At 40.9% G+C, this 14,534-nt stretch overlaps 1 protein-coding gene across 1 annotated transcript in view; it reads right to left on the minus strand.

Moving 5' to 3' along the window:
• Window positions 1–14,534, minus strand: part of LOC306982664 (poly [ADP-ribose] polymerase tankyrase-1-like) — a 116,872-nt gene that overhangs the window by 36,171 nt on the left and 66,167 nt on the right. The window contains exons 7-9 of the mRNA XM_079582556.1: window positions 4,644–4,738; window positions 4,300–4,366; window positions 1,981–2,167 (exon numbers count right to left, since the gene is read on the minus strand). Coding sequence (XP_079438682.1) covers window positions 1,981–2,167; window positions 4,300–4,366; window positions 4,644–4,738 — 349 coding nt within the window. The remainder of the gene's footprint in view (window positions 1–1,980; window positions 2,168–4,299; window positions 4,367–4,643; window positions 4,739–14,534) is intronic.

A 14,534-nucleotide genomic window follows, 5' to 3' on the forward strand; every position in this document is an offset into this window, starting at 1 on the left:
AGGCTGAATACTGTATAGTTGTAAAGGGTGTTCTATTGCTGGGTTTCAGGTGACATCACAGCGTTCTAAAGGCCTATAACAGCGGTAGGCAACGTCAGGCCCGGGGGCCAAATCCGGCCCTCCAGAACCTCTGGCCCCATTATGATTTTGAGAAACATTTTTATGCAAATAAGGGATCAAATACCTGTTAACGCACTCTAAAAATGCGAGAAATAGTGTCTTTTTATAGTGTATTTTTTAATGTCCTTGCATGGTCATATATAATGTAAAACAGTAATTCTCAACTGGTGGGTCGGGACTCAAATGTGGGTCACGAGCATAGATATAATATAATAAAGAGGGGCGGGTCCCATTCAGCCCCATTCATTGAAAAATGAGTGTCCTGTGCGAACCTTAATGGCCGCTCTATCTCCTCCTACACAGCCTGCTCCTTAAAAGGGCAAAAAGGCGGGAAGCCCTGTGCTCGAGGAGCAGGCGAAGCCTCCACGGAGCTCCATAGCTTGATTGACAGACTCTGGAGCCAGTCACTGCACTGAAAATGCTTCCAAATTTCGGGCTGATAAACAAAAACTAGAATGGTTAAAAATATTTCACCTCCCCGAGCGTGGTCACATGGGTCATAGCGATTTTCAGAAAGCGAAAAACTCTTTGGAGCCAGACTTTTATGCCGTTCTTGGGACGTTTTGAAGTCCCATTAGAATCAATGCCCCAAGTGTCTCTTGGAGTCGCACCTGGCCACCAGGGGGTGGTATTACAGCAATGTCAGCTCCCGCCATAAGGACCATACAGAAGCGCGTTCCTCGCCCATTGGTCACGAGCCTACAGGTAACTTTTTTTACTACACAGAAACACACTGGAGTCTGTTAAAAATAATACAGTAATTTCAGTATTAAAAGCAAATCTACGTCTTGTTCAATAAAAACATGCGGTAAATACAATATAATATACGATATATGACAAATGACAGTTTTATTTAGGTCGCAGCTTGTCATTAAGGTAATGGCGGGTCTCAGAGCCAGACCACTTTAAATCACTGATATAAAACATTGGCATTTGCAGAAAATAGTTCTTAACTTTCGGCTACAATAGTGAGGTTCGGCCCTTGGTGTTTTGGCTGTGATAAAAATCGGCCCTCCTTGACACAAACTTGCCTACCCCTGGCCTATAGTATAGATAGATATAGAGGTAAAACAATGTAGCTTTTGAGGAAAATTTTGTTCTTGTACAGAGAGATCATGATATTAATGATCATTTTTGTAATTCATATATTTTCTTTTTAAATACAACTTGTGAAAGTGTAATGCAGTTAATAGGAAAAACTGGCTCCTGTCGCCCACTGGGTCCTGTGACATCATCCCATTCTTGAACCTGGAACCCGGCAATACGAAAACTAAAAGATGCAATCAATATATTGCTACAAATGTAATTTACAGCGAGGCGATGGAGCGAGGCTTGTAGTGCACAGGCGAATGCGAAAAGTGTGTGTTTGCAGAGAAACTCCGCAGAGAAAGCATACAAGCTGTGAGAACAAATAGTCGTACCATTATTTATGTCGGTGTGGCGTCTTGTTGATACAATTTCAGAGGGGGAAATTCAACACAGTATGTCGCCTGCATTTATGCCTAAAATCAGATTATGACAGAAATCTATCGTGCTTAAGTGGGATCTCGTATGTCCCTTACCTAATCTAAGACTATATACAACGATATTCTATCTAATGTGGATCTGTGCTTTATAAGGAGATGAGGATCTATATACCAATAGGTTTGCCAATGATAATAATAATAATAATTAAAAATATATATATAATTTAATGCATGTAGACAATTAGTGCGATGAAATAAAGTGCGATGGAAAATGTATAGGTATCCGGGAATTCTGTTTGATATGAGACTATGCACAATGCACTAAAGCCTAACTGGAATATTAAGATAGCAATTCTTAAAATACATGAGATATGAAATATGGTTTGAAACGTACACATGAGCCTCTCCTTGAGCTCGGGAGTGGGGGCCATGTCCACGGAGCTCTTGCTGTGGCAGTTGAGTAGAGTGGGGTCGGCTCCGTGGCTCAGCAGCAGCGAGCACACCTCCACACGGTTCTTAGACGCTGCTTCATGAAGAGGAGTGAACTGCCACAAGTCCATGGCATTTACACAGGCTCCATGCTGGAAGAGAGGCAGAGCGGTAGATAAATATTGACAATGCATGCCGTGGCAGCACGTAGTGTCATTTCTGGAACAGCGATATAAATGCTCCTTGTCAAATACTGTTGCCGCATGAAGCTAGCTCAATGATGCTACTCAGCACAGCCCAAAATGTAGACCTTTGTCAACATGTTTCACGTCATAGACAGACTGTAAAATTAAAGGAATAGGCCACTGTTTTTGCACACTGAGATACCTTAGGAGCACTTCGATGTCTGCGCAGCAAAGTCGAAGCGCTCCTAAGGTATTATTGCGCCTTACAATAGAGAAAATCGATCATTTTGTGTAACTAGACTTGGATTGTGTAAACGCTCACAAGGTTCCATAGCGTTCAGCGAGGGCGAAAGTAAAAATAGTAAAAGTAAAAGAAAACTAATCAAAAAAAGCAATATCTAGATATTAATATATGAATATTGTCATTGAACCCTATTTTTCAGATGCTTAGTCTGAAATGGTATGCCAAAAATGATTTTCTGGTACAAAATAACAAAACAAACATTGGCGCACCAGTGCAACCATCCAAAAATGTAAGCCCGGAGTCCTGCCTCTAAACAATTCAGCCGTCGTTTCATTGTTCTCTGCGGAGACACTATGATATTAGTCCAGAGTAGTTTGTGCACTTACTGAAGAGGCCAATCATCGGCTATTATGTGTGGAACTTCAGCATGAAAAAGACATAATGGAGGAACATTGAAGTGACATGAACTAAAAACACTTTAGATATACTTTGGCTTGTAAAGATGCTGTCAATCAATGCATACTGTTCTTTTATATTGAGGTAAAAATAATACAGTAAGAAGTGGCCTTTCTTAGTTCACAGCTGGATCTCCGTTTCGCTTTGATGGTTGTACAGCTGGATATGCGCATACCAGTCCGGCTCATTATTTCCACTGCAGGTATTGCAAATCTAACATAAAAGGTTCACTAGTGACAATGACTGTTCCTCACTTGCTTGGAACAAAGATTCAGGGTCAAGAACAGCATTCTTTTGTTCCCACACACAGAAGGAAAGTTAAGGTGTTGTCTGAGAGTAGTTATGATTTAAGGCTCTAAAATTAAAGCTACACTGTGCAACATCACCCTAAAAATATAATACAATACAATCATTTATTTCAATACAAATGTCTCCAGCTCGTCTCCATGGAGATGTCGACTAAAGGCAGCCAAATATGAGTTTTAACCTCTTAACTCCCACCTGAACGGATCCCATTTTCTCCCGTTTGGCTTTACCCTAATCAAAAAGCTTCTTGGGGAAAAAAGCACCAAAATAGCCACAAAAAATGAGAAGAAAACAAGGATGTAAACCAACAAAAATGTGACAAAAATTCAACAAAAATGTGACAAAAACTTAACAAAAATTCAACAAAAAGTGACAAAAAACTCAACCAAAAAGTGACAAAAAATCAACAAAAACTTTGCAAAAACAACAAAAATGACTTACAAAAGGTGACACAACACAGCAACAACGCAAGGAAAAAGATCAGTTTTGTGGGTCTTAGCTTTCAAATGAGGTGTTACACAGCCAAAAGAGGACAGAATGCATTTGGTTTAGGCGGGTGGTAAGAGGTTAAATAGGTTTTTGATTACCCATTGCAAAAAATCCTATTTTCCGTGCCTAGCTGGTCATTAGGACCGTGTTTTGTATTGATGGCAAAAGTAGAATCTGAAAAGTTACACAGTGTGCCTTTAAGTAACGTAGAAAGATTTGTACACAAGACATATGACTTACTTGGGCTTCCTGCAGTGTTACTGTGAGACGTGAGCTAAAACCATTGTCTCACATCGCTAAAAGTAGGTAAATTAGAACATCTTTAAAAGCGTAAAAATGTGTCTCAAGCAACTTCCACAAAACACCAAGTGATTTCATGTGGGATCTGACCAGTTGCTTTCATTAGCACTGAAGAGCCGTGTATTAGAAGCTGAGCGCAAGTATAATCTTATTAATAATGAGACAATGGCACTGGGTCAGCACTGAGCAGAAGCAAGAGGAACAAGCTCAAGGCTGCCTGCCCACACTCGAATGTCATCTTAAAATGATGGGAAAGTGTGCGCCCCGTCATTAAATCACCCCACAGACAGGAGGTGTATGTTACCTTCAGCAGCAGCTCAGTAACTTCATAGTGTCCGTAGGAGCAGGCGTTGTGTAGAGGCACCAGTCCACTGTAACAAAGTAAAAACACATTATACTTTAACAGGGTTCATTTGGTCTATCCTGCAACCAATAATCCAGTTTGAGTTAAGCACAAAGCTAACAAGCTTACACTTTAAAAACCTTTGTCTGACAAAACATTCACACACTATCCAGTTTCATCTTCTATTTTGAACTGTAACATAACTCTGGATGGGAAACACTGCTCTATAGCGCAAATAAACCAGACCTTGAAGCTGCCTGTCTCTCCTCGTAAGTGCGAGAATGATATTATTATAATAAACCAACCCCTTGTCCTTGGCGTGTACATCTGCTCCGTGTTGTAGCAAGAGCTGCACAATCCGAACTCGGTTGTATCCGGCAGCCAAGTGGAGCGGCGTGGACTGAAAAAGACAAAAACATAATAGCCGTGTTAAATTAAAAGCCAATTACTACCTGCAACAATATAATAATGACTAATAATTGACCAGGTTTGGGTGAGAGATTAGTGATTTTGAATAGGAACACTGCAGCCAGTCACACACAATCGCAGGAGCAGCACGTGAGTAAAAGGGTTTCTGCTAGATTGGTGGAGGGAATGTGATTTTTTCCCACCACTGAACAAGTCTCGAGCAACAAAGCCTGTCTATATTTGCTGCAATCCTAATGAAATGCTTCAAAATGGCACAGAGATGGAATGGATTTGGCTGTGCGAGCGTTTTTTTTTTCCCCTTTCAGAGAAGGGCTATCAGTGGCACCAAAATGAGCGGAGAAATGTCGAGGCGCCGTGAACACGATGTTATACAGCCAGACCCGACTTGTTCCAAAGAAAGAGGTAATGAAAAATGTGCCTCTGAGCCAGCCTTGTAAAACCCCGCTCGATGCATTAAAGATCACATTGTGAAAAGGCCTGAGATTAAAAGGTATGACATGCAGCTGGCAGATATACTGAATTATACAAAATGTTCGTGTCGTTCCAGAAGTTGTTGGAACGAGCGGCATTGGAGGCAAAGGCGCTTCCTTTCATACGTGTGTTGTGGATAGAGGAATTTGCGGGCTTTGAAGTGGCAAGTGAAAAATGTATGCATTGCTTTAATTCTGTAAGGCTGTGTGTTTGGTGGCCAGTGGCTTTTGAGGTTGTGCAGAAAAATGTACTTGAGAAACACTTTACATCATGTTTAGCATATTTTAATGCTAAAAAATGAAAATGTTCTTGTACTCATTACACATAACTGATTCTTAAAACCTTGCCATGTTTCAATGGTAATGATCAGTGCAACATATTACTTACACAAAATGCTGGAACATATTAGTCATTACTATTTAAGCAACTCAAGCTACAATTGCCTTTAAATGGGTTGTATTGATCTACGAACGAAAAACTACCAAACTCCCCCAAATGACGGACACTGGTGTATAAGATATGCAGTTGTGTGTAGCTAACGTGGTCAAAACAAAACACAAGAGACTGAGGGAAAGAGAAGGAAAAGGAAATCTTTGATTGCAGTTTTGCTTACTCAAAAGTAACTCAAAAGTAACTTAAAAGTAACTCAAAGTAGTGTAATGCTACATTTGAAACAATAAGATTTAATACAAACATATAACATTTTTATAGCTGTAACTACTAACAGAAATAGAAAATATTACAGTTTTAAAGTAACTTGCCCAACACTGGTAACGACGTCCCAAACAGTGAACTGGGACAATGGGCCTATCGGTTTTCTCACACCTGCATAGTGTAACTAAGGTGTCAGGAAGGAGATGGTCTTTTCAACAACTGCTCCAGGTAAGAAGACAGTGCCAGAAAATAATTAATGTATATAATTTCCGTAGGGACGGGGAAATGATCACATTAACAATATGGGTCTAAATGGTGAATTGATTGCATTGAAATGAAATATTCATAGGGAGTAATCACTCTCAGCAGCCATTCCTTTAAAAAGACAGGGCTTGTGATCTCCGCTGCACTGTAAAGCTGCCGTCTTGACACCGCACGGCAACGTTAAAAACTATTCCTGACTATTGCTGACAGAACAAGAAAGCGTGACATGAAATGTGTCACTCTGACATGAATCCATTCACCACTATAGGAAAGTCAGTCTCCCTTTGGTCGAGACCAGCCCTCCACGACCCTCTCAAGCGGGTGCAAATCTGTTGATGTAAAAACTCTCCACGCAGGTTTCTGCGCTTTGAGAAACAGAGTGCCCTGGCCATGACTTCTATCTTTTCTGCCGTGACTTTATTTTGACATCTGACCTTTGAATTCTTAAGCTTTATAGCATACGACACGCAGTATGAGAATAGTCAAACCACCGCAGTCCTTCAGCAATTTCAAACGCGTACTGCAAAACACGAAACACCTCGCATTATTTAAACATGCACCCGAGTGAACATGGTGTAAAGAGGTGATTGTCGTGCTGATGATCTGGGAGGATGAAGGCAGTCACAGGCTCTGGGTGCTTTAAAGGCAACATGACCTCACAGTAAAGCTCTGTTAAACTTCAATCACAACCAACTTATCTGCAGTTGAAGGAAGAACAACTGACTGGTGCTAGAAGTACATGTTACTACACATCAACAGAAGAGAGCTCTGGCAATTGTGTTTGTGCAGTCTAAAGATTCAAGTCGCGTCTGTACACAGGCTTATGACAAATATTCCAATCACTTTGCCATCCAGTTTGTTTTTCAGAAGTTGTGTTCATTAATCGGGACGAGAACATTCAAGCCAAGAGCAGCCATTTCCATGAGTGATGATGATGCGAAACATTTGAAACAGCCAAACTTTACAAAAATGTCCCTAAATAAAAAGGAAAGTACATCTCTGCGTTATTCTGCGCCATTGAGCAAGTCTCCTCTCATCTTAATGCATCTCAAGTGACCACTCCAGATGAGATCCAATTTCCCTGCACGATATACGCAAATAAACAGGCTCATCTAAAAGCCTAAAACAACACTCTGCCGCCTGTCTCTTCAACTAGAATAATTAAGGTGGAAGGAATTGTTCAGTTTAGAGTTCTGTCTTAAGGCTACCATCAATCAAATACTCATTTCCCAAAAAAAAATCAATACCGATACTCGATCTGGACTCAAGTTCAATTCAAGAGGATTTACAGATCAGGTATTTGCACGGGATATCTGACCCTGAGCAGAAACCAACTACGAAATACATTGAGATATACATTAAATATATATTGAGAACACAGGCTTTAGCACTTACTCAGGACATGCAGTAGCTCATTTTTAAAGTCAAAACCTCCTTGTGATTGAGGCAGGTGCTTGGATTTTGGTAGCAGGTAATTAGGCCTCATCATTGTCATTGGTAAAAATAAAACTCAATCAAAGTCCGTCAAGATCCGTCATAGATCAGTGTTTGGATATAATTTGGGACTGACAAACAATTGGCATTAGGTTAAAAAACATTCACAGGATGAATCAAAACCAGTATTTTGAATTTTGGTTTGCGCACCCATTATTGTAATATTTTAACAAAAGGGTGCTTGGCGACGTGTAAACAGGCAGCCACCTCCCTCTCTCTCGGTACGGCTGCATTGTTTGCCTTTTTCTTCGAACTGCCTTTGTGGTTTCTGTTCCACATTGTTCTACTGGATACTTTTTACGTCCCTGCTGTGTTTTTGTGGGGTAAATGGCAAATGGACTCAACTTACGTAGCGCTTTTCTACCTTTATCAGGCCCAGAGCGCTTTACAGCAAGGAACCAGTCACCCATTCACACTCTCATTCATACACCAGTGCACGCAGACACTGGAGGCAAGCAGGGTGAAGTGTCTTGCCCAAGGACACAACGACAGTGCACATTTTCTTTGTTTCTTTGGTGGATTTTTTTTTTTACTGCAGAGAGTCCATAATGGTCTTGAAGAAAGCAGCTTTTTACAATTAAGCAGCTAGCTTATCAGCTAAACCCTTGAGACCAACAAATTTCTTCTTCTGAGACACTAAAGAGCCCCCCACACCTGCAGCACGGTGGAGGCGTCACAAGAGGAGCTACATGAAACAAGGAAGGGACAAACAAGGAGGTGTCCGGGCGAGACTCACAGCTAAGTCACACATGCCTGGACGCCTGTTTCAGACACCACGCTCCGAAACGGGGAATAACCCAGGACGCACTGCCCCACTTCACACTTGCGCAATGACAAATAAAGCACTTACTTGATAGGATATGAAAGTGATATTGCAATAAATGCCAAATCTCATATTTCTATGGCACAGTGACAATATGGTGGCACCATTCACGATCTGATGCGAGATTGTTTGAACAAATACGATACGACAAAATTGAAGTTTGGAGTTGCACCAAAAAAATGACCTTCAGTTTAGAAATTATGAAAACTTTCTCCAGATAAATCCATTTTGAGATTCGTAAATGTGAAGTTGGAAAGGTTGGTTTTCACGAAGATGACTGTGCACCTGCCAAAACGGCCATATTCACAACGCATGTGAAGGTGAGATTAAATCCAGCCCCGAACCATTAAATCCTATATTGAGCGTTATAAATAGTGATGAATCGCTGTCACTCCAGTGGGCGGTATATCTCTCAACATGCGGCCCAGCCTGTAGTGAGCTCTGGGGTGCTAAGGCAGAGCAGGACAGATGGGACACTTACAGGAAGTGACAGTATCGTTTGAGAGGAGAGGCGCATAGTACACACAGTCATCATCCTCCTTTCCTATGCAGTGTTTTGGCAGTGCATCATGTGCCAGTGTGCTAGTTGTTACATAAAGTTCAAACAGTGCAATTAGAACCGTGGAAAAAAGTTCTTGAACTGTCATAATTATACATTTTGCCTCTCATCTAAGAAGCTTTGTCAGCGACTCAGCCTTATTTGGCAGCAGGTTTCATTTGTTTATTCTTAAAACCTACTTTGTAAGTGTTTGTAACTTTTTAGAACAAAGTTGAGAGTAGCTTAAGTGTTGTAACTGCTACATCGACGCATTGGACATTTACTGAGGGTAAAGCGGATTGAACTGCTAACCTAAGTGATCAAACATCTCAACAAAGATACAGCGGTAGAAAATGGATAGTATGCTTTTGTAACAGTTTTCATTTCTTGAATCAAATTGTTTTTTCATTTACATACAACAGAAAACGATAGAAAATTCCTTCTTTCATTTCTTCTACCCATTGATGACTTTTGTCCACCTTTGAATACTTATGAAGGAGATCTTTCGTGAGAGCCCATTATGATAGAAAGCTCCGAACTGCTCTTGGCCGTCACATGCACTCCTTGGGCTGCCTCACTGTTGGCGTAGACTGGGTAGATTAGGCCCCGCCCATGCAATCTGTCATCTCAGTAGGAACGTTGACCGTGCCATCTCTACCTCTCTCGGTCGCTTATTGGATTCTTCACACGACCTGATGGGCTCTCATAAAAAAAAGAAACACCTCCACCGGAAACTTTAATTACAACCGGAGAGCTTAGCGTCACCCACCTGACCTTTGCCAATCAGTCCTCACCCCATGTTCCATTTTATATGCAAATAGATGGTAATGAACAAATAAGGCTGGGGCGATGATGTCGTTTAAACTATGGCTTTGTGCGTTGCGATTTGTGTTTGGTATCAGTAAACCCGACTAGCTTTAACCACAGAAAGCGTGGTGCTCTTTCTGCTTTCCAATTGGATAACGCTCTCAAGAACCAAAGCAAAAATCTAAGCAGCTTTCGATGAAGCGTACATGTTTGTGAAGGAATCAACATTAGCATCTATACAACTGGGGGCACAGGCAGGTCATGTTTATGTCTGTTTCCAACCTACCCGACCTTTAATGTGGCTTTTATTATAATGTAACCCTAAAGCGTGCGATAAAAGGCTGAACAACAACCATTGTGCACATTTTATTTCATTGCAACAGCACTGAGGAGAGGTTTTTTCTTGCTTTATTTTTATTAAACTCTTCTAATGGAACGGTTGGACATAGGCTAAGAGCGAATGAGCAAAAGAAAAAGGGGACGTGGTTGAATTACTGGAGCCTGGGTCCTTGGTGCAATCGGGGGGATCCTCTGGTTTGGACTGCTCGTAAATCCTGTTGGAGGACAGTCTTTACGGGAAGAGAAAATGGCTGGAACTGCAATGGGCAAAAATGTTCTCGGAGGTATTTCCACTGTTTATGCTTTTACTCTTTCACGCGTGAATGATTTGGATAATGCAGGTTCAAAGAGGATGCAAATAGTTTTTTTTGTTTTGTTTTTGAGAGCCAGCCAAATTGAAATGTTCTAGTATGTAGCCACTTCTGCCTTTCCCACAGATGTTTCATCATACATGAGTATTGCTTAGCGGAATTGTATCGTCCAAATCCTTTTCAACAAAGATCTACAGATGAGTGTGCACGTGACTGAAGTGGAAACCCAAGTGAGGTCCATATTTCACAGCTGTGCAATCAGCCCTTGAGACTGGGAGAGAACACTGGTGAACAAAGGCTATAAAAAAAAATACCCTCCTCTGTTGTTTTTAATCATCTAAAAGCCCTTCAGTGAGCTGCGGGCCAGTCCGGAACGGAAAAGGGGAATAAGGTAGCAATCTATGGGAGTGAGTAAGAGGCGAGGAGGAGGAAGCGGAGAGCGGAGAGGGGCGAAGGTACAGTTCAATGCGGGATCTAAAATACTAGTCTAAAATTATACTTTTGTAAGACTTATCTTTATTGATTCACGAAGTATGGCATAAAAGACATCCACAAAAATGAATCCTCAGAAAGGGTGTTTACTGTTCTGCTATCCTACCTTTCCCAACTGTTTACTGCCAATAAGTACCAAAGGAATCACTACAACCACAAGTTATTCTGCACCAAATACAGCAACATCTGAAGAGCATAATAACTGGTTAGCATGAACTGACTGCACAATTACAAAAGCCAAAATGACCCATGAAAGTAAATATTCTTATAGATCGGACCTTTCCTCAGCAAAAAACAAAAACAAAACAAAACAAAAAAAGCAGCCAGGATTCTCCACCTTTGAGTATTTTCCTTTTTGCCTTCACTTCCTCTTCTCTTTACAAGCCTGTCAAGCTGTTCCCATGACAACGGTGACTGCTGGCTGTCAGCAGTTGCCATGGTAACAAGACAGGACAGTAGCAGTGAGGGTGTAGCGTGTCCATGTTCGGACTGTATTGTTTGGAGTGTTGGGGGATTAGACTTTATTGATATTTTAGACGACATGCAAGAGACCAAACAGGAAGAGACAAAAACACAGATTAGAGCATATAATCTGTGCATGCTACGCTCATTGTTTATTCCGTTTTAAGTAAAAAATACTGATATCAAAGTGCTTATTTCTATTTCTAAAAGCTTAATTATTAAAATACTAAATCGCTAAATCAGAAAAGTTTGAGGGATATTTTAATTTTGAGTGACTGGGGGGCTCCTGTTGTGAAAGAGCACAGCGCGTGGATCCAGCAGGTGTATGCGTGCAGAAAGTTAGCATATGAAATCCTGTGATTGTTAGGTCAAATTCCGTTGACGACACAAAAATATTAGAAAGTGGCTCGTCAGACGTTCACAACCCGGGCCTGACCCAGAGAGGAGTCGCCTGAAAGTCACGGGACTCGCACACATGCGCCCTCCCTCTCCGGCGCTCCAGTCTGAAGGCACGACTGACAGCGACGTAGCAGGAACATTGTCTTTTCTCAGGACAGTGTTTTTTCTAACTTAGATACAGTAGCGGTATAATTAAGCATGTTGGTGAACTAATGTAGAGACGGCGCTGTTAATAAACAATCTTGAAGCGATGAGGAGAGCGGCCGCTGCAGAGCTCAACAGTCCCACCCACTTCTGGTCACGTGTTGGTCTCCGGAAGTAAAAAAAAAAATCCTATTCATATCAAGTAATGACTTTTTGAAAAAAAATTAACCTCAAGAGTTTAAAGCAGTACTAAATAACTCTTCCTCCAAGAGGCCATAAGCGCAACTGCAGGTGTAGTAGCAAGTTACGATTTTTTAACTTATCAATTGTCTTGGAGAGTAAATACGAGGCTGACAGGAAAGGCGAAGAGAGAGAGGGTTACTGTGCATCCAATTATACAATGGAAATATTTTTTTTCACTCAAACTTGGCTGTAAATACTGTTTAAAGTGACGTTAGCCCGCAGTTAGCTTTGCCCGTTAGCATGTTAGCTTCTTCTTCGTGATTTCATTAGTGTGTATTGCTTTCTCCGGACCGGTGGCAGACAAGTTGCAAACATGGTTTTCTGTCCAGAGACACCAGGGGGAGATGAAAGACCCTCCAATCATCCCATAAACACTTGTATTACCCCCACAGGGACTACGAAAAGGATTTATTAAGGTAAACACGTTACTTAGTACTGCTTTAAAAGCATATCAACTAACTCAGACATAAAACACACAATTTTAATTCATTTCTGTTATTCAACGTAAAGTGTGAAACTATGATAGACTCACCGCCTGCAAAGTGAGATATATATAGCCTTTGGTTGTTATAACTTTGATGATTATGGCTCAGCTTGACATATTTCATAATTAACTTTTGAACGATATTCTAATTTTCCAAGTTTCACCTGTATGTTGGCTCCAGTTGTTTTAAACAAAATCAATCACAAATGGGGCAACAATAGCAAATGTATGTTTAGCCCAAAGACTGTGAAGAGGCGGGTTTTTCCTCCCTCGTTCTCTGCTCCTTTTTTCTTTTCTCTCGCAATGAACACCGGCTTCAGAAAACACTACAGGCTGCTAACTTTCTGTCGGGGTATCTGAACTTATATTTGCTGATGATTGTATATTGGAGGATAACCCCCCACGTGCTGGAAAACTAATGAAATCAGTTTATCCCGTCTGAATACAACGTGGTCATCCATTTTGCATTTTGCACGTTTAACATGTCGATTGTTTCTCGTTGCCGTCTCCGTTTCTCACCACTGATCCTTTCTGGTAGTATATCAAAACAAAGCAGTTGCTTAAAAAAGTTGTTTTTAGCAGTATTTGTTTCCAGTGTATAGCTCGTAAAAATGTCATTTTGAATTTTGAGCTTTTCCAATTCTATTCCAAAATGAGAAACACAATAAAACAACCAGAAATGCGATCTTTCAGATTTTTGAAACAGAATAACCAATGATCAAAAGGTACACTGATTTGCATTGTACTTTTCAACTCTTAATATTTTAATTCTTCAAAAAGTTGACTGTTGAGCTCCAAACGCAAAAGCCACGTTCACTATCATGACACTTCTGCCCATTGTCTGTCAAAAGCTTGATACAACCTGTCAACCTTCATTCCTATTTTCAATACTAATTTCCAATACTTAAAAATGTAATTGTGGAAAATGTTTATACTATGTTTTAATCGAAACTGACTAAAACTTGTCTATAATCCAACCATCAACCTGGCACAGAACATGCAGAAGACATGTTTCTCTATGGGGACAATAAAGTACACCTTCCCCATAACCTTTTATTGCCCCGATATATTGGTCGGCCGATATATCGATCAACTTCTACTCTTAAAGTCTTAAATCACCAAAACTCAGCTCAGCTCTCAAAATAACTTACGAATACTTCAAAACAGTGGAGTAAATACACTTCGAAGAACTCAGATCAGCCTTGCAGGTGCAGTGAAGACAAAGACAGACGGCCCAATCAATAAACATAATCCAATTTATGCACCATTCCACAGACAGCGCACGTGCAGGGAGATAGGGCAGTCGACAGCTCTGCCCAACCAACACCGTCAAGATGAATAGCCTAATGCTCCTCATCTCCAGCTCACACTCACCCGGAGTCCCACACGGCAATCTGCAGCATCAGTCCGTCTGCTCGGCCTGGCATATGCAAACACTCACGTCTCTCCCAGGAAAGGGCAGAGGCTCAGCAGTACTGCACAAAGTAACTTCAGGAGAGAGCCCTAACAACACCCAAAAGTGTAGCTGTACTTAACACAGAATCATGGATCAAGGATAGGGATACTCTACGTCAAATATCTGGTGGTCAATTGGTTTAACTAGTTCAACCTACTGATTTTGATTTGGTGTGAAAAAGGAAACACGCTCCTTTCATGTCAGCACTTTCACAGCCCCTGTCAAGATAATCTCACTAATAAACATGTCTTTGTTTATATTGCTCAACTTCAATATTTCATTAGTGTGCATATTTTAGAACAAACACCCAAATGCCGAATAAATACCACATTGCAAAAGTCACAAAATACTTTTATGAATACATTCACTTTTAGGCTTGTTTCTTT

The sequence above is a fragment of the Gobius niger genome, assembly GCF_951799975.1.
Source record: "Gobius niger genome assembly, chromosome: 2".
In the NCBI taxonomy this organism is placed as follows: Eukaryota; Metazoa; Chordata; class Actinopteri; order Gobiiformes; family Gobiidae; genus Gobius; species Gobius niger.